Source organism: Meriones unguiculatus, chromosome 21 (genome assembly GCF_030254825.1).
Source record: "Meriones unguiculatus strain TT.TT164.6M chromosome 21, Bangor_MerUng_6.1, whole genome shotgun sequence".
NCBI lineage: Eukaryota > Metazoa > Chordata > Mammalia > Rodentia > Muridae > Meriones > Meriones unguiculatus.
Genome location: NC_083368.1, coordinates 13,961,300 through 13,988,779, shown reverse-complemented (window position 1 = coordinate 13,988,779; position 27,480 = coordinate 13,961,300). Strand labels below are relative to the sequence as shown.

Sequence of the window (27,480 nt, the reverse complement as noted above, 5' to 3'; positions counted from 1 at the left end):
TTCTAAGTTCAAAAGTTCATTTATTTAAATGTGAGCAAGTTATCAATATAAAAGAAAAGTGTAAGAAATAAAAATAATCAAAGTACAAAACATCTCAAATCTTTAACATCCATAATTTAGACAGTAAAGTCTTTATTTACATCATTTTATTTGTAGATGAAATTTCATACAGCTTTCTGAAAACACATAGAAACCTGGCAAATTAATCCAAAGACTTAATGTGGGCTCTTAGGCATATAATACAAAACATAATTTATGTTTCCTAGAATAAGATCACACATCTTAACACGATGCAGTCAGTATTACATCTGTTTTCCTGGTAGAGGCCTCTCCCTAAGGCAGAGCTGGAAAACACGCCCTCTGCAGGGAGGGAGTCCTGGTGTGCACGCTGCCAGCAGCTATCCTTGTGCTCCAGGCTCCAGGCTTGCAGCAGGCCCGAGGCTGTCAGTTAAACTTATATGTGGCCTTGTTGAGGAAAATGGTCTTCACACACGAGGCAACACGGGTCGCATTAAGCCAGAGCCCCCACGTGAGAGAGGTAGTTCTAGTGATTACCTCCTCCCTCATTCAAGCTATCCAGTTCTGTTGCACGCTAGAACACCAGGTCCGATCAAACTCCTGCATCCATGGCACAGCCTCTCTACATGACACATGGGTGGAGGATCCACCCTGCTTAGGTGACCCCAGCATATGGTCAGAGCTAAAAACGGGCACCTATGTGGGCAACTTTTAGGCCAGTAGTGGTTCTCAAACTTTCTAATGCCACAACCCTTTAATACTTCATGTTTTGGTGACTCCCAAACAACATTATCTTTGTTGCTATTGTGATGAATTGTAATAAAATTTCCGATATGCAGGACATCTGATATGCAACCCCTGTAAAGGGACATTTGATCTCCAAAGGAGTCAAAACCCACAAGTTGAGAACCACTGGGCTATGGGAACAGGCCCAAAGATGACCAATGTGACCTGAAAAACAACTCTCCCATTGGAAAAAGCGTGGGACATATGTTCTCAAAAGCCCAGAGAAGCCTTAAAAGGAAGTGCTAAACCAGATGCTGCAGCAACCCTGCCTCCTGTCACTCCCCCAGCTCAGGTGCCCAGAGGAGCATCCCTGCCAGGCACTCCTACTGGCTCCTGCCACCCAGTGCCACCCAGCTGGGTCTTTCTGGTTCACATTTTACTGAGCTCTCCTAGGCTAAAGAGGAAGTGTTTGGGAAATGCGCTCAGCTGGGTAACACCACACAGAAGAAAGGCCAGGGATGACAGCACTCTGACCGGGAGGCTGTTCACACATTAAAGTAACCCACTGGTCACAGGGGCTCATGCCTGCAATCCCAGCAATCAAGGCGAAAGCAGGATCACTCTGAAGCCAGCCTGGGCCACATGGTGCCAGGCCAACATGCAATACAGAGTGAAACCTCATCTCAAAAATCTGTCCTGAGGGCTGGAAAGATGGCTCAGCAGTTAAGAGCACCATCTGCTCTTTCAGAGGTCCTGAGTTCAGTTCCCAGCAACCACATAGTGGCTCACAACCATCTATACTAGAATCTGATGCCCTCTTCTGGTGTGCAGATGAACATGCCGACAGAGCACTAATATACAATAAATAAATCAATCTTAAAAAAAAATCTGTGTCCTTCTAAAACTAATACCTGAGATTTTGTGATACGGACTGTAACTATCTGGCAGGTTTTACTTCTCTCCTAAAAGCCTGAAAAACCCTTAGCTGTTCAGACACTTACCCAGCCACACCCTGCAACTTACTACAACACTGTGTTGAAACATGTCACTTCCTTCTTCCTGGCTGTGGAGGGCACTGACTCCAGTCATTCCTATGGGGTCTAACTGTCAAATCCTTAAACACCTGCATAAGCCAGACAGGTCCTGAGTTTCTCAGAACTCAAAAGGGCCACTATACATTCTGTAACAGCCAGGAAAAGGTGTGGTGATAAGAACCATGGTGGCCCTTTTTCAACCTGCAAATGCACCTTCATCCTCGCCTGTCCCCGCTCTGCACCTTCGTAAAGGATATGATTCGTAGTCCAGTGTCTGTGTGAGCACCCCGGTCAGAACAAACTCCGCATTATGAACATCTGAATGGAACAGAACCAAAACTGTTAGGACAAGGCCACCATGAACACTCGCAGGCCAGTGCAGAGGTGCAGGGAGCCATACCTATTCCTCTGGCAAAGTACTCTCGACACAAGTGCAGGTCATTCTCACACGATATTAAAATGATCTCTGACAGACTCTAGGGAGGAAAGAAAGACCAGGAGTGAGGGAGAAGCACCCACATGGGACAGCGCTGGCTTCTCGGGGCTCTGTTCTCTCACCTTGTTCTGCTTATGCTCCATGAGCTTCCGGAAGGATGGCTGCTTAGCTAACACCTTCCCCCCTGCGCACTCTACAATCGCCTTCATTGTTGCGAGGCTGGGGCAGATGCCAGGGGTGATATAGAAATACTTTGTCTAGAAGTAAACAGAAACATGCTTCGTAAATGTTTTCTAATTGCAGGACTTTTCATAAATTGGACCCCAAGTTTTTCTGTTTTGTTTTTTGTGGTTACTACACAAAGGCAGGGTCTGTGTAGCCCTTGCTGTCCTGAAACTCTATCAGGCTGGCAGAACTCTCAAAAGGGCCACTGACTGTACATCCTGTAACAGCCAGGAAAAGGTCTGGTGATAAGAACCATGGTGGCCCTTTTTCAACCTGCAAATGCACCTTCATCCTCGCCTGTCCCCGCTCTGCACCTTCATAAGGGATATGATTCGTAGTCCAGTCTCTGTGTGAGTACTCCGGTCAGAACAACTCTGGCTGTCCTGGAACTTTCTATGTGTATCAAACTGGCCTTGAACTCAGAGATCTGCCTGACTCTGTCACCTAAGTGCTGGGATTTGAAGGTGTGCTATCACCTGGCTCTATTGCGATTTTTGACAAAATATCTAATTTTCCAGAACTATGCAGCTATCTGTCCTGACACACACAGGGAGCTAGGTGAGCACTTTCCATATCAATTGTGGCCTATGGCCAGTAAAAGTAACCACATTAGCTGCCTGCGGTCAATCTGAACACATTAACAGTAAACTCAGGAGTCTGTTAATGCACTAGTGTTGTATTAAGGGCAGAAATCAAAACACTTCCCTTCATGTCATTTAACCAAAGTCAAGCCCAGAATTTGAATTCTTTCCTTCTCTCGCTGTGTCTTCCATCCTTCCCTCTCCACAGCAGGAGTCTGAATCTGCCTGTGTGAAGGAAGGCTGTCTCATGAATCTGTCCCTGGTTCTGTCCCTCACAAAGGGTTTTCCTCACCCTTTTACTGAACAGCACATAAATGATCACATGGGGAGGAACGAAGGATTCTTCACAGAAATCCTTAGCTGAGTTTTACAAGGGTTTAAGCCACAGACTCCCAACTAGTTAATGCCCAATGATCCCGACAATGGACAGTCTTGTAACAGACCACATGACTGTTTATCAAGCAGTATCCACATGGTGAGTTCAACATTTATGGTGGAGATTTGTTTATAAGATAGCTTTTAACCCACCTGTGATTTCCAGCAAAAATGAACAGAACCCACCTTCAAGCATATATGCATTACTCTCAGGTCAGGGGCATAAGAGTAAAGCTATGTGTTAGCTTAAGTTGGAAAAGCAGATTACATGGTAAATCCAAGGGAATGAGGTTGACTGTTAACACTGCTCTCTCTCTCTTTAAGGTTTATTTTATTTATTATTTATACAGTGTTCTGCCTGCATGTATGCCAGCAAGCCAAAAGAGGGCACCAGATCTCATAGACGGTTATGAGCCACCATGTGGTTGTTGGAAACTGAACTCAGGACTTTGGAAGAACAGCCAGTGCTCTTAACCTCTCTGTGAGCCATCTCGCTAGCCCCCTACACTGCTCTCTTAAAGGCAGGCTCAACAAACAGGCATGGTACACAGCACGATAGCAGTCTAAGTGTCTTAGAGACCCCAAGCTGTATTGTTAGCTCTACTGTGAGGCCCAGTAAAAGTTACATTCTAAGAGAGCCTCTTATCTAGCAAATATTTAAAATATAGACTCCTAAATTTTCCATTTAGCTTTCAATCAGTAGTTTCCCCAAGTACCTTCTCTAGTGGAATAAACCTTTAATGAGAACAACACAAGCAAGGCCCACTAAGATTTGTTAAAAGCCAAAAAAAACAACCAATTGTGGTTGTGCACACCACAACCAACCAACCAACCACCAAACAACAGCCCTTAAATATCTTACCAGTTCACTTATTCATCAATACACACTGAGTCCCTTATCTCTGACAGGTGTACGCATTAGGTTATAGCAGCAATTTTCTAATCAGAATGGAGAGTGTCCCTGAGGCCAGGTACGGTGGCACATGGCTTTATTCCCAGTACTCAGGAGACAGAGAGAGGCAAGAGGGTCTCAGTAAGCCAGAGGCCAGCCAGGTCTATATACCAAGGACCAGCCCAGTCTGCTCTATGCAGGGAGTCTCTGTTACCGTGCCTTAAGATGTGCTACGTTCCCTTGCAGAAAGAGTAGCCACGAAATGGAAAGGACAGGGGATGAGCCCGTCCATCACCAGGTTACTGTTACGCCCACTTGGCTCTACAGGGGCTTTCCTTCCCAGCATACCTTAAAGAGGGGAGAAACATGGGCTCGCTTTAAGGACTCTTCCAGACTGAAAGAGAAGAGCACTTCCGCCTCAGCGTCTCGCAGAATGTAGTTCTGCTCATCTGGAAAACAGAACAGTGCATGCTCTGAAAGACGCAGCCCTGCGTAGAGTAGAGGCAGGTCCACATGCTGGCAGGACATACTACCCACAGCCACACTCACCCTATGACTTGGATAGTGTCCTGGCTGGTTTTATGCCAATTTGACATACGCTAGAGTTATCTGAGAGGAGGGAACCTCATTTGGGAAACTGCCTCCATGAGATTGGGCTGTATGTAAGCCTGCAGGGCATTTTCTTTGTTAGTGTTTGATGGGGGAGGGCTCAGTCCATTGTGGGTTCTATAAGAAAGCAGGCTGAGCAGGCCACATAGAGCAAGACAGTAAGGAGCGCCCTCCATGGCCTCTGCATCAGCTCCTGCCTTCAGGTGTCCACCCTGCTTGAGTTCCTGTCCTGACTTCCTCGGACAATGAACAGTGATACGGAAGTGTGCGCAAACTAAACCTCTTTCTCTCCAAGTTGCTTTTGGCCTTGGTGTTTCATCACAGCCCAGTAACTACCCCTGACTAAGGCAGATATTTATGTCTCACACTGTTTCACTCACTTCCCTTGAAAACAGCCAGACTACATACAGAGGGGCGTGCTTCCCCATGCTAGGCAAGTGTACCACAGAGCCAGCTCCACGCAGCCCCCGGTGTAAGCGCTAACAGGAAGGACCATGCTGCGCATAGAGCTTCCACAGGCTGCTCACCAGCGGGCCCCAATGAGAGAAGGTGGCCATCCCTCTTGTCCACAGCTAGGTACTCTTATCTACTGAGACTTTACCGTGGTAGGAAATGAATATCCTAGGCGAATTCCCAAATGAAATACACTAAAAACAAAGGCTGCAGAGCTTGTATTTTCCCTTGATGCCATTCAAAGACTAAACCTTTCTTATAGTATAATACAAAGATGTCAATCAAAGGAATCCCTATGACAGGAAATCACTTTATGAGTTTAAAGAATAAACTATACATATCCTGGGATAAATCTAAGAAAATGCCACAACTTCACCATTGAAAAGGAGCACCCCTGCCCAGCCGGGTCCGGAACGTACCGATAAACACCTGCCGCTTGAAGCACTCCTCCAGCCAGTCCGGGGTCACAATGTGCTTCACCACAGAGATGGCCGTCAGGAACTTCACTGTACGCGTCACCTTGCTGGCTATGAGGTGCGTGCACTTCTTCGTGGACTCAGCAACCTCCCCACCCAGGATGTACAGCTTCTGGAGCCGCAAACACATTGGAAAGGGAGCCACATGTCAGCAGGGGGTGACACACTGGACCAGTGAGAGACAAAACTTGCTATCGCCTTCCTCAGCTGTACTTGACGATGGAAAAGCAAAGCACAAAGCACCTCCCATGGCCGCCTCGGCAGCTAACTCCGAGCAAACCTATGTCAAACACAAGTACTCCAGACACCAGGAACTGCATCGAAAAGGCCCGAGACGCCAGGGCTCAGCACTCTACAGATACCCTACACTACTCTATAGATAGTCTATGCTAAATCCCCCTCCAACTAACAGTGGCATAACTAGGGGACTGAGGCATACACACGTAACAAAGACCGTGCAATAGCCCTGCTCAGACTACAGAGGTGTAAAAATGAAATTCACAACAGCAGTGTTAGTAATTGCTTCCTTAAAAAGGAGGTGGGTGCTGGCAAATTGGCTCAGTGAGTAAGGGCAGTTTCATCAAGTCCTGTGACAAGAAAGTGGAACCCACAGGGTTGAAGGAGACGGCCAAATCTTGTAAGTTGTCCTGTGATCCCAGGACAACATGTATGCCGCCTTGCCTCCAACATACACAGAGCACACAAAATAGTTATTTTTAAAATGGAAAGTGTACGAATCTAACCTCGTACACTCCGTGAATTTTTTACTCTCTTCACCAAAACAAAACTACCAGTTAGCAGAAGACCCCAATCCCTCGGATGTTCTCGAACATAGCGTATTTAACCAATGTTGAATTATCAACATCCTCCCCACCTATTGTTCTCTAGAATGGCCTCCTTCTTCCCCACAGAGCTAATCACATGCAGACCCTTCAAGACCCTCGAAGGCCCAGTGCCCTTCAAGCCTAGAGTCTTTTTTGTTTTGTTTTCTTGAGACAGGGTTTCTCCGTGTAGCCTTGATTGTTCTGAACTCCCTTTGTAGACCAGGCTGGCTTCAAACTCACAAAGATCTGCCTCTGCTATTGCTGGGATTACAGGTGTGTGCCACTGCGCCTAGCTAAGCCTGAAGTCTTTATAAAAATGACATTCTGATGGTCCAGACTCCTACATTAACGGAAAAACTAGGAATGAATAATGAAATATCAGGCTGTTCTGGTTCGTCTCCCTTGTTAGGTCGAGCCCTATCTTCACCAAGGAACTGCCAGGCGGAAATGAAATAAAAGCCTTTGATCTTGTACATTTACCTTCAGTGTTCCCAGTTTCTATGTAAACGAGACGGTCTAGAAATACTTCCCACTGTATCTGCGGCCAACAAGAAATTACCAACACTTCATAACCGCTCTCAGCAGGGCAGGGGACAGGCTGCTCCCAATTCAACACTCACAGCCAGGGCGACTGCAGCAAGGAGGCGCCTACGCACAAGCCAGCATTCTACCCAGTGACATCCCAGCTAAGCACCACGCTGATACATGGCTACCCTAGAGCAAAGAGACAGAGGGGACATTGCTGAAAAGCATTAAACACAGTTCTCACCTTAATGTACTGCTGAACTTGAGCAGGCTCAAAGCCAGTGAACAGCACATAGGGCGTCAGCTCTGGGGTCAGCTTCTTGGTGGGGGGTGGCAGGTCTTCAATTCTGTGATGCAAACACACAGGAAAACCATGATTTCAAACAGACGCTCTTCAGGGAATTCGGAATTTAGCAAGCTTTAGGAGTCGGAGTGTTTGGAGGGCACTCCTATGAGGGAAGACAGTCCTTTCTCCAGCACCAATTAACGCACAGTTCTACCCCAAAAGATGCCCCCTGAAACACCCAGGAGAAGCATTCAGATCATTAAGAACGATGCTCTCAGGGGGACATGGCAGTGCTCAACTCTATCGTCAGCATAGGTAGAGACAGGCTGATGACTTCAAAGCCAAGCTCAGCTACATAGTAAGCTTGAGGCCACTCTGGAGTACACGAGACCCTGCCCAAAAAAATAAGAAAAAGGTCAACACTGTCCTCTTCCCCATCAACCACTCCCCTGTGACTATGGCTCAGTCGGGCTTAAGAAGGAAGCAGCATTAACACTCATTTCTGCTTCACTGATTTACCAGCTCGCTCGCTCGGCACACTGGCTGTCCTTCACATTAACATATATGTGCTCAGCATACTGGCTGCTCTTTATATTAACATATATGTGCCCCGCACAGTGGCTGCTCTTCATATTACCATGGATGTGCCCAGCACAGTGGCCACTCTTTACATTAAATTGTATTTTTAATATTTTCATTTATTTAGTATTTTACAGTGGGGCTGATAGAACCCAGAGCCCCATTACACCAGGCGAGGGCTCTACAACTGAGCAAACCCCTAGTCCCTTATGTCAAGCTTTTAAAAAACCTCAGGTAATTTGGTTAAACTCTGTTGTTACAGTCATGATGACACGCTGAGAGGCTGCCCTGGTACTTCAACCCCGTCAGGTTCTAGCCCTGTCTTCACCGAGGCACTGCAGAGATGAGATAAAGCCTTCGGTCTTGTCCATTCACTTTCAGTGTTCTCAAATCTGATTTCTAAGTTTCTCTGTAAATGAGATGGTCTGGAAAAACTTTCAACCATAGCCATTTAAAAACGAGCTTTATTCAGGTTGTGCTACCAGTGTGGGGAGTAAGAAGAAAAAGGTAGCTGAGAAGGTACTGACTGCAAAAGGCCTTCAACAGTTCCCGGTGAGCGAGTACAATGTGGGGTCAAGAGCTCTTGAGCGTCATGGGAGAGGACACAGGCCCCTGGCCTGCTCCTGCTCGCTGCAGCTTCTGCTCTCAGGGAGGCAGGATGGCTGGCCGCCATGCTGCCTCCAGATGAGCCAGTAACACACATGTAACAACTCCCAGCAGCACACCAAGTCTCGCAGAGGAGTCTGGGCTCTCTTTCCCACAGTGGCCTCTCTGAGAACTGGTTCCTCAGAGTAGCACACCCATGAGGCCCAGTGCCCAGCACTCAAGATGGACATGGAGCACTGCCCAGGGACAGTCTGTCTGCCCACAGCAGCTGCTGCTTCACACAAGGTTCAGATAAAGTTTTGCTTGAGAAAAAGGTTCTGGGTCTTATTTTTCATAAGAAAGAAAACTGCTTAATTATACCTCTCAAATTAAGACACTATGGCATATCATGTGGCAAAGGTAAATCCTGTTAAGTCAATTTACAATTATGTGTAAGGCTATTAAGCCTGCATGTTTGTGTGTGTACCGTGTGCATGCCTGGTGTGGGAGGCCAGAAGAAGGCATCGGGTTCCCCAGAACGGGAGTTATAGACAATTGTGAGCTTCCATGTAGGTGCTGGGAACCGAACCGAGGTCCTCTGCTAGAGCAACCAGTGCTCTTACCCACTGAGCCACCTCTCCAGTCTCTCAAATACAATTAACTATGAAAATTCTCAGAAACACTGGACAGTCGGCAGCAATCTTCCAAAGCAGACAGACCTGTAAGAAGCAGGCAAGTATAAGGTGGCTTGCCCTGCCGTGCGTACCTGGCTCTTTTAGAAGAAGGCTGGATGTTGGTGGCCTCATTTGGCTTCAGCTTAGGGGGTAATCTTACACCCTGTAATTAAGAATTGTGCACGTCAATCAAACAATCTCCAAGAATACAGGAGCTTCCAAGACAACACCTCCAACACCCTCAGCACCTACCCACAGGAGAGTACCACAACCCTCACTGCTAGAACAAGTTCTCGCTCAAAAAGGCTGGGTGGCACGGGCCATGAGCAGAAACTAACACTCCAGAGAACCTGCCTTTTTCTTCCTCTCCACCTCTAGTCACCAAATCTCTGAATACATATAACTGCCTGCCTGCTCCCTTCATCTCTCAAGGTTCCCCAACCATTAACTCCCCATCTTTAAGTAATTTGTCCTGGGTCCCAACTTGGAATATGGCAAACATTATAAGTACCAACACATCTCCCTAAAACAAAACTAGCCTACAATAGAAAGTCACCTGAGGTCACAAGACACCAGCTGACAATCAGATTGACAGTACTAGGACCAAGATGAGGTGCTACCTTAGCAAGAACCTCACATACCGGAACCAGCCCAAGGCCTTGTCCCCCTCGGCAAAAAGCCTCACCCACCAGCTCAAGCCACTGCCCCAGGACAGAAGCATGCCAACAAGACAGGAGTCTCCATCTCAGGGGTCATCTACACTCTGCCACACTGTTCATCCCTACGTGCTGTAAACTTTGAGGCTTTTAGTCAGCTGGATACAGAACCACTACCTACTACGTGACATTGGCTTAATCTTCAGCATCACCAAAATAAATAAAAGCCAAGCCACCACCTTTACTTGCTCACTTACTAGGTTCATGACCATATTCCAAACCTCTAGCCCAGACTCACTTAACTACAAACCACATCTCCTACGCATGCTGCCATGACTACACAACCAGGAAAGCCAAAGGCCTAAGAGGCCTATGCAGTACACCGTTGCCAGGAAGATGGAGACTTTCTTGCCACTGACCTACTCCACCATTTCCACAGCAGCCCCTAGCCAGGAGGGAACTGGCCTGTTGGGGAGCTGCAGCTTTCATATAACGGCCCAGGAAACTGGGCCATGTGGTCTGTGAGAGATGGCTGCCACTTTCCCATTTAGTCAGTTCTACATGGGAGCTGTCTCAAAAAGCAGCCAGTGTGTGTGGAGGGGAGGAGACCTGCAGGAATCAGGTCATGAAGGAACAGGCCAGTGTCCTCTAGACATGACAGGGATACTGCACCATGAACTCAGAGCAACTGTGACTGCCTGCATGACACCTGTCTCCACAAGATCAAGCCAGTCAACATTCTAGCACGGGGATGTGTGTGTGAGCACATGAGCCCTACCCCTGGCTGAGGAGCTATTGACAGTGGATGGCTTCTTGGGGTGGGAAGAGTCAGGCTTTCCTTATGAGTACAGCCTCCGGTAGGTTGACCATGCAGATATGGGTGGTGGTGCTAATTAGACTCACTGGGTTACTTTTTTAAAAGAAGATATGAAGGGGAGCTGCAGAGGTCTGAGTAGGGGGTGACGGAGTCTGAAGGACCATGGTATCTGTAGACTCATATATTTGAATGCTTGGTATCACCAGTTGGTGAAGCCATGAAAGTTTAGGAGGTGCTGCCTTGTTGGAAGAGTGTGTCACTGGGGCTGGGCGCTCTCACTCTTTCTCTCTCTCTCATTTGTGGATCAAATGTAAGCTCTCAGCTGCTGCTCCAGCACCATACCTGATGCCGGTTGCCATGTTTCCTCTGAAACTATAAGGAAGGACCCAGTTAAATACTTTCGTTCATAAGTTGCCTTTGTTATGGTATCCTTTCAAAGCAGCAGAATAGTTACTAGACAGGGGTGAGTATGACTGAATTCTTGTATGAGTGTATGAAATATGAGAATAAATTAAAAATATAAACTGAAAATACTTTAATAACACGTTAATGTATCTGTGACAGATATGCAGACCTATGCCTAGGGCAGTCACTATCCAGCAGCAAAGCCCTGGTTTTCTGAGGTGTGGGCCCGGCAGGAACAACAGATCTTAAGCGAGTAACACTTAACATAGCAAAGCTACAAACTCATCAGACCTTAGAGGTGAGAATGTATACATCCCTAACAACTTCCAGAGTGTTCTATCCCTAAGTGGCTCTCTAGAACATCCAATATGACATGAGTCTTCCCAGGAACCCCCAGGCGTGTTCTCCGGGAACCAGGAAACTCTGACCTGCGGCCTGTGTTGGGTCATACCGCCTCCCCTTCTATTGGTTCTGAAGGTCTTGCCCACTAGCTGCGAAAAACAGCCAGCATTTGATGACAGTCCTGCTCCTTGATTCCAGGAGTGTCACACAGATCTCTGAAGCTAGGAAAGATCTCCATGTACACAAGCACACACCTACCATCCAAACTGACAACAGAGAAGCATGTAGGCTGGTATGCTAACACACTTATAACCCAGAGAAGATACCCCTTCATGTGCTGTCAAATAAGGGACAAGATGCAAACATTCACAAACATCTCCACTGCACTTGAGTAACCCAGCAGCCACAGTGTGCACGAGGGGGGGAGAGGGGGTGACATAGAGGAGTGGCCACAGTGGGGTGTGGGGATGACATACAGCAATGGCTCTGTGGGGTGTGGGGCTGGCGTACCATCAATAGCTCCGCAGTCACCTTCACTGGGACCCGCCATGCATCTGAAAGAGAAAGATGTCATCTTCCACACTGAACGCACACACAAGTCTGCTGTAAGCCTTACCTAGGCAGAGAACCTAGTCATTCAGGGCTTGTCCACAACACTCAGTCAGGGCAAGTGTAGCTATAATACTGCTGCTCAGGTTCCCAGGCCAGGTGAGGCAAGCATGGCTGACGCTTCGCACACCGAGGTTCACCAAGGGTATCCACTGTGAGCCGAGTCCCATTCTGAGACAGTGCGGTTATGAGAGGTGACCAGCATGACCCACAATGACCAATATACTAGTGCTGGCCACAGGGAGCAGCTGTGGACCTGAGGCCCAATGGGCACTGAAGTCTCCTCAAGGCCCAGGCAGTCTGTCCGGACAAACAGCCACACAGTGAAGTGTGTCCAGCAGAACGCAGAGCAAGGCTTTCAGGGGCATGCCCAAACACAACCCAGGTCATGTTCAATTCGGAAAGGCGGAATTAAAATCTAGTGCTGTATGTTTACACAAACACAAATATTAAAGATAGAATGTAAAAACCTTTTAAAAAGCTGTGTGGCTTATAGCCCGTCTTCTGTGGGTCAGGCCTCCCCTAAGGAGTCGCATAGCAAAGGGCTGACCACACATAAGGCGGGGACCATCCGGGAGTGACATTACGTCCTCAAAACCTGACAGTGACAAAGAAGGCATCACTCTAGGAGAGAATGGGGTGTTCCAGCTCTAAACACCTCCCGGTCACAACTCAAAAGCCGAACTATTTAGAACAGGGGCAGAGGGACAGGGAGTGGAGCTGTGCAGAAGGGAACTAAGCGAAGCAGACGGCGCAAGCAGTTCTGACAGCTGTCAGGCAACAGCGACAGCACACAAACCAAACCATCACTAACCTAGAAGGCTTAAGACCAAGTGTGGAGTAGGCGCAAAAGGGTCCGGAAGGTTGAAGGCTGTGTACCGGCTGTACTGCACCTGCCGCAGGGCCTCGAAGTTTCCCAGCAGAATGTCCCCGAGCCACTGTGCATTCACACAGGGGATCCTCCACTCTTTGGCCTTCTCGTACTTCAAGCCACTTGGTCTTTTTCACGAGAAAGCACATTTACCCAGTGTTAGCGCCATCCTACTAAGAATGTTTTCTATTCGTCAACAAAAGCCAACTTTAAAACTAGTAAAAGTGGCAGGCATGTTTCAGCAAAGCCGCCAGTAATCCAAACTGGAGGCCAAGGGTACGGAAACAACCATGGACTCCAGCTGCATCAGGGACTGACTCTAATTCTATTCCTGGCCTTTAAACTCATCAAGTTCTATTATTCCACCCATTCACCCCGTGAAGTTGTTTTTTCTTTTGCTTTTTTGTTTTTCGAGACAGGGTTTCTCTGTGTAGCCTTTGCTGTCCTAGACTCACTTTGTAGATCAGGCTGGTCCCAAACTCTGAGATCCACCAGCCTCTGCCTCCCAGATTACTGGGATTATAGGCGTGTGCCAACATGCCCGGTTTATGTGAAGTCTTTTATAGGTGTTTCTGCTGACGGCACTGTGAATTGTGATGCCTTTAAAAAATAGAGAGAACAGGTAGCTGGGCGTGGAGGCACAGGTCTGGAATCCTAGCGAGTCCAGACAGCCAAGGCTACAGAGAGAACACTATCCTGAAAAGACAAAAGAGAGAGAGAGAGAGAAAGATAGAAATAACAATTGCTTATTAAGAATGAATAAAAGGCCAGGTATGATGGTGGCAGACACCTTTAATCCTCGCACTACGGAGACAGAGACAGATGGATTTCTGTGAGCTCAAGACCATCCTGATCTACACAGAGAGTGACAGGACAGCCAAGACCACTTAGAGACCCAATTTCAAAAACAAAACAAAAACAAAAAAAGCAAAACAAACAAACAGAAACACCCAATAAAAAAAGAAAGACTAAAAGGCACTAAAGAATGGAAAGGGGCTAGCAATAGTGACACAGAGGTCTTTGTGTTATCATTTTAAAAAATATTTTACTTATTTATTTTATGTATATGGGTACTCTATCTGCATGTATACCTGCATGCCAGAAGATGGCATCAGATCCCAGTATAGATGGTTGTGAGCCACCATGTGGTTGCTGGGAATTGGACTCAGGACCTCTGGAAGAGCAGACAGTGCTCTTAACCACTGAGCCATTTCTCTAGCCCGTGTCATTCTTTTATGGACTTCGAAACTTGAAATTCACACAAAACTATGATGTATTAAGAAACGACTGCTGCCAGGTGTGGTGATGCATGCCCGAGATCCCAGTACTTGGAAGTTTGAGAGCAGCCACACTTTCCCCAACAAACCAAACCACTAGACCATCTCCACACCCCGCTCATCTGAGCTAACATGACTGAGGCGACTTCCAAGCCCAGCTTACTCTTTACAGATGAGGACCGTGTTGCTGCGACACAAGTACCCGGTGTACTTGGCACCCGCCAGGTATGTCATTAACTTCAGGTCATCTCTGTCATTGTCAACAAATCCAGTCACAGAGATAATCTGGGGAGAAAAGAGCAAATGAGATTTAACACCAAATGGCTTTGATTTTACTTTCTCATGCTCCTATGGCACCAGGGGATGTATCTGGCACTACCATTCCTAAAAGCATCAAGGGAAGAACTTCACAGAAGGAGCATGAAACATACAGCATCAAGGCAGGAAGAGATATGGAGCTACACTCACAGAAATACTTCTGGCATCTGTGCAGTGATGCCCAGCTAACTGCTGAACACACACACACAGGGAGCAGGTCTTTATTTTCCTCACCAGCCCAGACTCGGAATCATTTGGCGGCAAGTACCCACAGTAATAACTAAGTTCTGCCCAACAGTGACTTATCCTAGAGTCTGAAATGCCAACGAGGTAAAACAAAGGATGTCTTGTGGCAGGCACTGCGTACAGGGGCCACAGCACGCAGAGAGTGAGAAAGCAACCCAGGGGTCTGGGACAGAACTGTGAAACGCCAAGAAGAGGGGATGGGCCTTACATGCTGTGCACAGGGTTTGCCCCCAGGAGGGAATGCCACAGGGAAATGCAGGGCTCGATGGGGTGGCACCAGCTTCTTCTTCTTCAGGACTGTGTTGAGCCAGTGTGCAGTGACACACCGCTTTCTCTCCCGTAGTGCCTGGCAAACAAAACACTCACGCTGTCTCTGCTTCTTTGCTGGAACTGGGTAGTAAATGCTTGGCTTGCATGATACAGCGATACAGAGCCGCCTTCCCAGAAGCCAGTGAACCAAAAATTCTACCTCTAGGGTATCTGAGGCTCCCAGGGCGCCTACACGTTTCGTGCACTCACAAAGAAACACACATACACATGATTAAAAAAAAAAAAAAAATTCACAGTCACAACACAATTTCCCCACAAAGAGAAATGTACCAATCCCCTGCATATAAACAAACCATGTACCCCCCACCCCCCAATTTGACCACAGGGGAGACACGCAACACAAAGCAGAGCAGTCAATAGCAGTGAACAGGATACTACTCCTAGAGCCACTGTCATATACACAATAGCATCCATCTGTCAACCGGCAGGAAGACTTGCAAAAGAGAAGAAATGCTGGGAAAAGCTTACAGGCCAGGTTTCTTTCCTACTTGCTCTCTCAGGAGCGCTTGCATGCAAAGCCCCAAGTGGTGCCAAATCCCATCTTGAGAGTCACCTGGACGGTGATTAAGGTGGGAGGGATGGCGACTAGTTTTTCTGCGTCTACCCGGAACTTCCTGGTTCCTTTCTATTGCCCAGAGTTTTCCACAACAGAATCTAGCCCACTGAAGTGGCTTTCTTAGTTCTGGAGGCAGGAAACTATTCTCTAGAAGATTCTAAAAACACTGTAAGGTGGGACATAATAGCTCACTAGTCTAACATGCATGGTCCTAAGTTTGATTCCCAGCACCACAAAAAACCTGGCACGTGCGTCTACCACTCAAGAGGTAAAGATGAACTCTGCTCCACGCTGCATTCATGGCTGTTTGGGCCACATGACACTGTTCCATGAACAAACATATTAAGCACTTGCTTCTAGGGCTGCACATAACAGTGCTGTGGCCTCCCGGTCATGGTGATCAGTTTCTTACCTGTGCATACATACTACTGACTTGGCTCTCGCAGAGGAGGTGTGTGCATCGGCTCGTGAAAGTGGGGTCCACAGTGCCACCGTGTGCCTGGATTATCTACACAAGAGATCCATGCAGACATGACGTCAGCTTCAATCATTCAGGTTACTACAAAAATCGTGGTTTCAACCCAGAAACTATGACCACACTGGCATGACCCAGGATAAACAGAACCTAACAGCAACATTCACACACCATGCATACACCCTTCCCCCAGCACACTATGCCACTCAGCTGTTTCAGAGAATGAAGACCGTAACGTTCTTCTTCAAACAGCCTCGTCAGCCTAGCACCGATGACATTTTGGGCAGCGGAGTGTGTGGCAAAGCTGCCTACAGTGTCCAGGCGTCCCCCTGCCTTCTTACTGAGAACAAGTGGTATCTCTTCTAAATACCGTATGCTCTCAGAGCAGATCCACTGCTCTTACAAACCGCCACCCTGTAACAAAAAGCCTCATCAGAATGTAATGTGTCTGATGGGCTGGAGAGATGGCTCAGCAGAGATCAACGAGTACTGCTCTTCCGGAAAACCCAAGTTCGGTTAGCAGCACCCATGCTTCTGCCCGCATCTCCAGCTTCAGGGGACCCAATGCCTCAAGCCTCAGGAGGGGCACACACACACACACACACACACACACACACACACACACGCATTTATGAAATATATATATGGGAACTGGTTCCAGTTTTGGAGAAGGGATTGTTCTATCCTGATGTTGGTTTTCTACCCTAGCAACAGTCAAAAGGCCAACACCACAAAGAACTGAACATTACTGCACACCAGCTGAAATGTAAGCTTAACACTGTGAAAGACCTGGTCTCATTCCAATTCTGGTTTCACTTGCCAACTTGAAATACAATGTATTTTTGTTTTAACTCTTTTAAGTTTAGCTTCAAGGAGTATGACACCACTAGAAGCTCCTGCCTTCACCTGCTTCCCACTGCCTGAGCTGTGTCCTCTGATAATTACTAATATATTCTAACTCACATATGCTATGCTATTCATTGCTTTCTGGTCTTACACATTATCTACCGAGTGTTCCTGTGTGAAGGCCAGGTCATCCAGGTAGCTTCTATGGCACCCTTAAGACAAATGTTCCCTCCTTGTCTAAGTTTTATTTTCTGGTGCTGACCATGGCCTCATCCCATCTCCCATATCTGCTGTCTTCAAACTATCCTATCCTTCAAAGCTCACTCCCAAGCTCTCCACAGAGATGTGAGGTGCTCTTAAAGTGTGTCCTCAAATCACATATCCTCTCAGTAAGCCCCAAGGATAGCTCTCCAGAGATTCCTCCACCTCCTGCCCTTGGTCTGGAGCCATTCACAAAAGGGGAGGAACCAATCGCTGCAGTATGGCCCCGCAAACAACTGGAAGACCCCACAGGGTGAGGCTAGCCCAGGGCATGGCAAGCACGCTCTCAAGCCACTGCAAACAACTGAGTCACAGCCACCAAGTCTTTTCGTGAGTATTTCAGGAGGGAATTAGAACCTTCACCGGGTCTCTCAAAAGAGCAAACAACCTCCTCATGTCCTTTGCCCCACCTTACGCTCTGTTTTCCTATCTACTTAAGAGTTCCCTTCAATGCTCACTCAAGAACTCCCTCGCCATCCAGTCAAACCCTATTTCTTGGCTGCCAGGCACTCCCTTGCTGATCAGTGGCATCTAAGTAGAGGGGAGGGGTGCACTCTGAGCCGGACACCTGTACTTCTCCTCACCCCGCAGCTGCCCTCATCTGAAGGGCATGCTGCAGGCTATTTGACTCAGAAAGCACCACCCTCAGTTGATACTGGCTCTACAAGCTATGCTGAGCCCTACACCCTGCACCGTCCTCATCTAAGTCTCCCTTCACTAAGCCTCTGGTTTTTCAAGTGCCCTGAACTGTCCCTGCTCCAACACTGCTCTCCCCCTGTTCAGCCTGCCAGTGTGTTGTTCTTGACAGCTCTCTTTCTTTCTCTGTCCCAACTCCCATCATGCAGTGTTGCAGGGCTTGGGGTTTAGCAGTGGTGGACCACTTGACTCTCAAGAGTAAGGCAGGTTCAATCTTCAGAACAGGAGAAAAGCAGAAAAGGCAAAAAAAAAAAAAAAAAGACTGAAAACAAAGCATGGATGTTGTCCAACAGCATCCTTCAATGCCTTCAAAAGCCAAACTGACTAGGAGTGTTGGCTGGGCTGGAAAAGGCTTGTATACCATATAAGAGGCCCTGGGCTCAGTCCCCAGAACCCCATAAACTGGGTGTGGTAGCACATGCCTGTAATCCCAAATGGCTGAATGAAGTTTAAGTTGTTCAAGGTCATCCTTGGAGTTCAAGGACAGCTTCTTGAGAGACCCTGCCGCAAACAAGCATATGAAACATCAAACTTCACTGTTTCATGACCGTTGATTCTAGTTCTACCTTTTCATAAAGCTTCTCAATATGCAATTTCATAGCTCCCAGTCCCCCGTTCCCCCTAACCCCGTTTTCTGACCCTGCAGCCCTAGACACCCTCTGGCCCCCCAGCCCTATCCTCATACCTTATCCTCTCCTGGCTGGCCCATCACTCACCTTCCTGGTGAACCCAAACAAAGTCTACACCTGACCACATAACACAGCTTCTACTTCAATTCACCCCCTTTCTATACAGCTTGCAAGGAAAGTCCAAATTCCACTACCATAGCACTTGATAAAGTATTGGAAGACAGACAGCCTTTGTCCTTTGCTCTCCCTGACTCAAGAGCTGCTCAGGACTAGGCTTGATGACAGTCCCCATCAGTGCCAGAAGCGCCTTTACTATTTATTAGGCTGCTCTGTTGGGATCATCCCCCCCATTCCTTCCTGAACCCCTCCTGTGGACACAGCCTCGGGATCACCTCTACCAGCTTTAATAGCCCTGTCCAACCACGTACTCATGCCCCTTTCCAGGCTGCTCCTAGACCTTCTCTGTCCACACCACCGCATAGCCTGCCACTGTGTGGCTTGCCCAGCCTCTGCCAACTCAACATTGCCTAGTCTTGCAGCAGCACACTTGGCACCCAGCGGAGGTTTAAGCACCAGGAATGCTTACAGAGAAGAACACTCAAGCAACGCTTCTAGCCTAAACTCCGTCTTATTGGGGGAGGGTGGGGGTTGTTCCATTTTGATTTGTAGCATGATTGATTGCAAGAAGGACTTTCCAAAATTTTCTTTTTCTTTAAAGGCACCCAATAAATAAACAAACAAACAAACAAACAAATAAATAGACAAAGAAACATAAATGGACCAGTATTCTACAATTAAACCAGAAGATAAAGGCAACCATTACCCCTAAGGGAATTGTAAGAGCCAAAACTCACCCAGCACCCATGTGACAGAAAGTGGTGGGCACCTCTCACAGAGGGCAGGCAGCACTAATGGAGGTACTCATGGCACCAGAGTGCACACATGGAACTTGCTGCATGAGACCAGCCAACCAGGCAGCCAGCCTACACCCTTAAGCACACAGCCCCCAGCTTCCCCAGCTCACCCTTTTCCAGGTGGCCAGCAGCTGCTTATCCGACATCTGCTCAGGATAGTCCGCAATTGCAAACACACATCCTAGCAAGAAGCCTTCTTCTGGAACTAGAGTGACAGACATGAACATAAATTAAAAGTGCATTTTGATGAGTTCAGTTTGAAACCATAAACTAACTACATTTGGAATGTTGCTACAAATACACTAATCTACCTACAAAATCAGATCAAGAAGATGATGTAATTTAGGTCTAGGCATTAAATCCTCAGCGTTGCTCCTGAGGCAGGCTGGCTACTCTGTGAACATTGGTCTTCACTGTAGTGTGCAAAGCATAAAGTCCCCTAATTATCTCACTGTAATGCCTGCTGGACAGGTATGAAACTCACACTCCACATGCCACACTTATTTGATAGGTGCCATGCTCGTGGACCACTTATGCAAGCTTGTAACTTGTGAGAAAATAGGAACCAGTACTAACTCTCCACTGCGGGGTCGTGTCCAAAAAGCTGCTGCTGCTGCTGCTGTTGTTGTTGCTGTTGCTGAGGTGGGGGCTGCAGGGGCAGCTGCAGGGGTTGCTGGGGTAGAACCTGGTGCTGTAGTGCCTGGGACGTTTGGTTCAAGTGTGCTGCTTGATTCTGCATCTGCTGCTGTTGCTGTTGCTGCTGGTGCAAGCGCTGGAGCTGCTGCTGCTGCTGCTGCTGAAGAAGGTTATGCTGCTGCTGTTGCTGCTGCTGGAGCTGTGCTAACTGGTGCTGCTGGAGCTGCTGTTGCTGCAGCTGATGGAGCTGCTGCTGCAGGGCATGCTGCTGCTGAAATGGCTGCAGCTGCTGTTGAGGGCGATGCAACTGCTGCTGAGGGTGTAATGGTTGCTGTGGAAACTGGAGCTGCTGCTGAGAAAACTGATGCTGATGGACTTGCTGTGGGAACTGATGTGATGGCGGCTGGGGGTAAGGCTGTGGCTGGGGCTGCTGCTGTTGTGGCGGCTGCTGTTGCTGCTGCTGCTGCTGCTGCTGGAGCTGCATGATCTGAGGCTGGAGGTGCAGGACTGGGTGCTGCTGCGGTGGCTGCTGGGGAGGATGGTGCTGCTGCAACACGTGTGTCTCGGGAGCACCTTTAGGCTGGCCAAACAGCACAGTACTAGCAGTGGGGTGGCCCTGCTGGCCGTGCGCCACCTGCTGCTCTAGGTTTTTTGTGGGTGCTGAAAGGGACTGTAAGATCTAGAAAACAAAAGGAGGGCCAAGTCACGACCAATAATTGCTGAGAGGCACTACCCATTCCCAGGCGAGGAGCAGGGCATCCACGCAGCTGATATGCTCAACGGCTACATAATGGGGACCAGACAGCAATACCACATTGCTCTCCCATATGTACTTTGTATTCACCATCCAGAGAGCAGGACGCTCAATTACAGAAACAGAAAAATAGACTAACAAACACAGGAGCTGGGAGATGCTCAGCAGGTGAAGTGGAGCCTAGCAACCTGAGTTTAAGCCCTGGAATCCACAGTAGAAAGACAGAACCAATTCTCCGAAGCGGCATCAGATCCACACACCCTTCCCCCGCTCCCACTTCCCCCCTCCCACTTCTCCCTCTCCCCACTTCCCCCCCCAACAGGCTTGAGGGCACTGATTCACAGAGCCGCTGCATCTTAAAGAACACAAACAGAATAAAACAAACGGCTGTATTTGGTCCTGTGTGGCCAGGCTGCCGGGAATGCAGTGCTCTCCCCTGCAACTCCCTCCTTCCATACCATGGCCTCGTTCTGACGGACTACACAGTGCTACGGGAAGTGGCAGCCTTGGCTTAGATCTCTCCACAGGTACAACCATGCTGTACTTCCTCCTGCTTCTGGGAGTCGCCTCTACTTCAGGTAAGGCAGGGGACCCACTCTTACCACCAGAGCAACTCGCAGTTACACCAGCGTAGCTCCTGCTCCTCCCTCGCTGTACCTTGTTCTAGAGCGTATGTGACACAGGAAAGGGACAAATGGACTCTAGCAAAAGGTGTGCTTAAAGGCAAATGTTAGCTCAGCTTGATGAAATGGACCTGTGATTCCAACACTGGGAAATGGAGGGAAGCGCATCAGTTCAAGGTCAGCCCTTGCTACATAGGGAGTTCAAGACTAGCCTAAACTACAAAAGATCGTACCTATAATAATAATTACTATTATTATTCTATAATTATATATTATATATATGCAATTATATAATGATTAATATTACTGTTAATAATAATAATAATTATTATTATTACTATGAGGAAGAGGGAGGTGCTGGGGAGTAGGTCATGCCAGTCCAGCAACCTGAGCTTACATCTCTTGAACCCACGTAAGAGCCAGGCACAGGAGTATATGCACCTGCGATCTTAATGCTCTTACAGGGAGAAGGGAGGCAGAGACTGGGGATATAAGGAAGGTCACAGGTCACATAGCCTACTTACACAGCAGTGAACAAAATAGACTTTCTCTCAAACATGGTGGAAGGCACGAGCTGACACTTAAAAAGTCCTGCTCTAACCTCCACATGAGCACTGTGGTACAAGTCCGCCCACACATCAATAGCACTATAGGCAAAGATTTTTTTTTTAAGTCAATGGTGCTGACTTTAGTAGCATATATATTAAAACTAGAATGATACAAAAAACAATAGCATGGGGACAGCTCACAAAGCCTCAACCCTACGGGCAGCTAAGGAAAGCTAAGAGCACAGGGAAGAGCACAACAACTGGCTATCCCACACCGAATGGTCAGCTCTAACACATGCATACGTACAAGTAACATACAGACCAATCAGGTTATATTCATATTTAGAAGTACACACAGAGATATGTAACATCAGTGAAAAAAAGTCACGAATTTGAAAGAGCGCAAGGAAGAGAGAATTTGGAGGGAGGAAATGAAAAAGGAAATGATGTAATCATATTAAAATCCCAAAAAAATAAAAATAAGGTTCCAAAAAGCAATCTTTCTTTTGTTTGTTTTGCACACAGATATATGCCAGCACTGAGAACAGTGTTTAGAATGGCTTCCTGAGAAATCACTACAGCTGTTGAATATCCTTCCTCAAACAAGACTAAGCAACAGATGGGACAGCACAGCAACGGCCTGCCACATGAATAGGCCAAAGCAGCCATCTGCCACATTGCCTTTCTCTGTACCACCAGCCCCATCCAAAGGGACCCTGAAGGGAGATGCCCCACAGCACAAGAGCCGCTGGCAGGACAGGCATGAGGGAACTCTGCAGCCGGACAGACCCTCTGGACCAACTTTGGAGAGAGATCAGCAGAATGCAGCAGATTTTGATGTCTATGTGTGGAGGATTATGCTAAGAGGAAAGAAGGAAGCCAGCAGTGGTTGCGTACACCTTTAATCCCAGCACCTGAGATGGAGAGGCAGGTCTCTGCCTCTCTAAGTTCAAGACCAGCCTGGTCCACAGAATGAGTACCAGGACAGCTGGGGCTACACAGACAAACCCTGTCTCGAAAAACAAAACAAAGAGGGCATGACATGCAGCTGTTTCTGTCCTGGACTCAGAAGCAAAGGCTGAAATGTCCCCCTGCTGTGGCTGACCCAGTCTGCCCAAGGAGAAACAAAGAAGAGTCAGGAGTCAGGAGAGCTCGGCCAGGCCCACCGACAGCCCGAGGGGCTCTACACCAGTGGTGGAGACAACCTCAAGAGCACTGCTGTGCTCACCACACCAACTTCCCCTATCTGCCTCCAGCTGAGAACACAGCAACCAGAGGAACCCGAGAAACTCAACCACGCTACCTTCAAGCAGCAATTCTGGACAGGCAGCAACTTTGAATGTCCCCTCTTTGCAGTGCATCATCTAAATTCCTGCCAGAATATAAAAACACATACCACACAAGCCCTAGCTGGGACATACCAGCCATCAAGCAGGAATTTGACAAGTCACCTCCCCCTCTCCACTAATCAAACTAAGTCCCCTTGTCTAACATTCCGAAATTCATTTTCTGTTCTCAGTGGTAACGACGCTCAGGAAGCGCCACAGTGACCTGAACCTACCTTTGCTGTTGCTGGCTGAGCTGGCTCCATTCTGGAGCCAGTGTCACTGGAGGACGGTGTCAGAGCAGCTCATATCAGACATTAGTCTCTGTCTACATCCAGACTCAGGATTCCCCGCACTTAGACCTGCCTCTACTTGAGCATACACAGCAGACCACTGACTGACCAACCCTGCTCCTGCTATGAGAGCGGGGAAGGGCAAAGCCCATGCCTTCAATGTGAAGGCATGGCTGCCACCCAGAACTTCTCATGGAAGGAAAGGAGGTATGCGGACTCTTGAGCAGCTCAAAGCCTAACACCAGCTCTGAGATCTTTTGAATCAACATTTCCAAATGTTTATGGGGCAAATCTACCTGAACAGCCCAGGTACCCCTCGCCAAAACCTGCTCACCTTCTAATCTCTCCTTCTGGCGGTACTGCCCCTCTCAAGATCTGAGGTCAGAAATGCCCATCATCTTTGCTTCCAGCCTACTGACCACCACACCCCTTACCTTCAATTGTCACCAGGCCCACTAGCGCTCCAACACCTGCATTCCTGCTGTCCTCCACTGCTCCCACTTTGTGGTTGTGGGGCCACATGGCTCCTGCTTCCTGGACACTTAGGCAGGAAGGTAGGGTGGTACACTCATCATACTCAGGCTGAACCCCTCCTTCTGTGCAGTCCAGTACCTCACGCTCCCCACAAGTAGACATGCCGGCTTGGGTCAGCTGAGGCCCCCTCACCTCCACACCTTCCCAGAGACTCTGAAGGGCTGTGGTCAGTCATGTACTTATGAACAGTACATATACAAGGCATGAACCTGTGAAGTCACTTGACATGTGGGAGGGGACACAGGCAGTCAAGCAGGGACTAGTAGGACCTTCGTCCTAAAGGTGCTGCAGTTTCTGGAACATTAGGCCAGTTTTTTGTTTGGTTGGTTATTAAAGGTTTATTAATTTTTGTGAATGGTTGTTCTGCCTGAATGTAAGCCCATAACATGAGCATGCAATGGCTGCTGAGGCCAGAAGAGGGTGGCAGAGCCCCTGGGACTGGTGTTACAGGTATCGCGAGTGCTGGGAATCAAACCCAGTTACTCCGGAAGAGCAGCCACGGATCTTAAACACATAGCCATCTCTCCAGCCTTGACCTACCCAGCTTTTATCATACCATCGCCATGCAAAAAAAAAGCTTAAAATCTAGCCTGTATGGAGAATCTTGTAATCTGGGAAAATGAATAAAATTTTACAATTTATTTTGACCAATGCAGAATATGCCTATGAGTGAACTTCAAAGGGCATGAATTAGGCTCTGTCTGTGGCCATTTCCTTGTCCATCCCTACTGGACCCACTAAAGAGTGGGACAAAGTATGCTGTCCCCACTGGTGCATGGCATTGTCTATTTCAGTGTCGAAGCCACAGTGACAGCAGTCTGTCAGGGCTATAGGCCAGCACAGTTCAAGCCAACCCCTCATCTTACCTCTGTCCAGCCTGAGCTCCCTCTTACTTCCCAGGTCACATTAAAACCATGGTTACCAACCTAAACTAGTGCTGGCCATGTCCAGCAGAACTGCCTTCTAGTCTTTGACTCAATCACCTTACGGTACCCCCATTCTCCTCAGATAACCCTCTTTTATCTTGCCTCAGCAGCTAGGTTTTCTCTTCATAACACATAAGAATACCTAGAGTCACCCAGATCACGACTGTCCCCTCCACTGTCTCTGGAATCTCAGCCGTCAGTGTTTATTGGTAACGTCAGAGACAAGGTTATAACAGCAGAGGCTTTCTTAAAGCTCTCAAAAATCAAACCCAGCAAAATGATTCTTAACACCACCTCACATCCAGGCCATCATAGTTACCCCTATGTCCTCCTCAAATGGCACTGTGCCCTGTCTCAGGTTGTTAGCACAGTTGAGCACTGTTAAAGAGGGGTGGAGGATAGGGAGAATGAAGCAGCCAGATCAGTGAAGCCAGCACAGCAGCTCTTGAACGGGAGGACTTTTGACTGCCCATGCCAGACTGCTCAGAGTCCAGCGTGACCCTGGACTCTCCTCTTGCTTCGTCCTACCTCATGCACTGCCTTATCTGCTCCAAAGCTAGACAGCATTGTTTGCTGCCGACTCCACTCACCTCCCTGCTATCAGACCCCTCTCCGCCTGCATCCTTCCTCTCCCACGCTTCTGCTCACTTACCACGTGCCAGCCTCTTGTGGGGCTTTCCTATTTCTTTCTCCTCTCACCTCATCATAACCAGTCATACAACAGTGGTCAGACCTCAGCTCGGCGCTGCTCAGGTCCTCTGAAGGCTTCCCAGGAAACGGGCGCACACTCTTCCCCACGACCACTGTAACAAAGCTACTTGCCTGTCTCTCATGGTGCTCTCACACCACCCAGCTCACCTTGTGTTCTCAGAGGACAGCAAGTCCTTGCCTTGCCTACTTCGGGTCTTCACCTGGAACTCTGAGCTCAGTCCTTTCCACAACCTGTCATTCAAGCCTGATTGACATCACCTCCCTCATAAGATTCCTCCTGCTATCAGTAAGTGTCTGGCTCTGACTGAAATATACAATGATATGCACCAACAGGGACAGCATGCAAAGATGTGAGTCTTTAGGAAAGCCAGTGAGATGGCTCCTGGGAAAACACAAACGGCTACACTGCCAGGCCATAAGGTCTCCTGTGCTCACTAGCAGGTATGTGGATCCCTGCTGGCCCAACTGTCACCATCTGATTCATGCCTGTTTAACATGACTATAAAGAAGTTCCTACAAAAATGAGACTTGTAAAGAACCTGATCCGAAGGTCATAAAATCCCACTCTTTGATGCAGCCGTCAGCTTCCTGAAACTTACATGTGCAACATTGGACGGACGGTTGATCTGCTGGATGTCCGCGTTGTTTGTGATGTTTCGTAACGTCCGGACAGCTGGGCTCCAGGTCCCTAGCATTTCTGATCGTTCAGAACTCGGGAGGTTTTGTCCAGCAGCCATCAAGTTACCCCGCATGTCAGGAGGCAGGATGTCCCCTGGGACAGGTGGCACATTGGCACACAGGTTAATGAGTCCTGGCCCTTTTCCCTGAGGCAGCCTGCGCTGGGCCGTGGTGAGCGGCGGAGCTTCCGCAGGGGCCCAGTTCAAGCTCCGCTCCTGCTTCTCGGGGGAAGAATCAGAAGAGTCATCAAACATCAACTCCCCTTTAGACACCTCGGCCCTGGGCTTGGGAGAGCACGGCTGCTCAGCAGGAGAGGCTTCTGGAGAGCTGGCTGCACTGGACTTCTCCTCAGTGCTGCCCTCGTTCTGAGAGTCCTGCTCCTCGTTGTCCCCCTCCTCCTCCTCCTCCTCTTCCTCTTCATAGATGATCAGACGGGGATGGTAAAAGGCTTCGTCCTTCCTGCTCTTCTCAGCCACGCAGTCCAGGACCCAGTCAGGGGTGACAATCTTGATATTTGCTCTCTTGACAGCACGCTCGTATTTCTCCTAGGAGGGAAGCGTAAACATGTACTAAATGCCACTGTCTTCTCGTCCTGTAATCATGTATCTGAGGAGCCAGCTTTAAGTGGGATACAAACGCAGAACTGCTAATCTCCCTGCCATGCTACCCAGAGAGGCAAACCCCATGCCTGTACCTGTGAGCTATAAGAGGGACCACAGGGAGGAGCGGTCTTGATTGAAGCAGGAAGCTTACAAGACTTGGTTCAAATCAACTTTTTTTTTTAAAGATTTATTTATTATTTATACAGTGTTCTGTCAGCTGCATGCCAGGAGGAGGCACTAAATCTCAGTATAGATGGTTGTGAACCACCATGTGGTTGCTGGGAATTGAACTCAGGACCTTTGG

General features: G+C 48.2%; 1 protein-coding gene across 1 annotated transcript in view; it reads right to left on the bottom strand.

Moving 5' to 3' along the window:
• Paxip1 (PAX interacting protein 1) overlaps positions 1-27,480 on the bottom strand; it is a 47,782-nt gene continuing 20,302 nt past the window's right edge. The window contains exons 6-21 of the mRNA XM_060374081.1: positions 26,496-27,119; positions 20,123-20,861; positions 19,657-19,751; positions 16,138-16,233; positions 15,048-15,185; positions 14,439-14,560; positions 12,942-13,126; positions 12,029-12,072; positions 9,391-9,461; positions 7,419-7,521; positions 5,769-5,937; positions 4,636-4,736; positions 2,337-2,471; positions 2,179-2,254; positions 2,037-2,096; positions 1-461 (exon numbers count right to left, since the gene is read on the bottom strand). Coding sequence (XP_060230064.1) covers positions 445-461; positions 2,037-2,096; positions 2,179-2,254; positions 2,337-2,471; positions 4,636-4,736; positions 5,769-5,937; positions 7,419-7,521; positions 9,391-9,461; positions 12,029-12,072; positions 12,942-13,126; positions 14,439-14,560; positions 15,048-15,185; positions 16,138-16,233; positions 19,657-19,751; positions 20,123-20,861; positions 26,496-27,119 — 2,775 coding nt within the window. The 3' untranslated portion in view covers positions 1-444. The remainder of the gene's footprint in view (positions 462-2,036; positions 2,097-2,178; positions 2,255-2,336; positions 2,472-4,635; positions 4,737-5,768; positions 5,938-7,418; positions 7,522-9,390; positions 9,462-12,028; positions 12,073-12,941; positions 13,127-14,438; positions 14,561-15,047; positions 15,186-16,137; positions 16,234-19,656; positions 19,752-20,122; positions 20,862-26,495; positions 27,120-27,480) is intronic.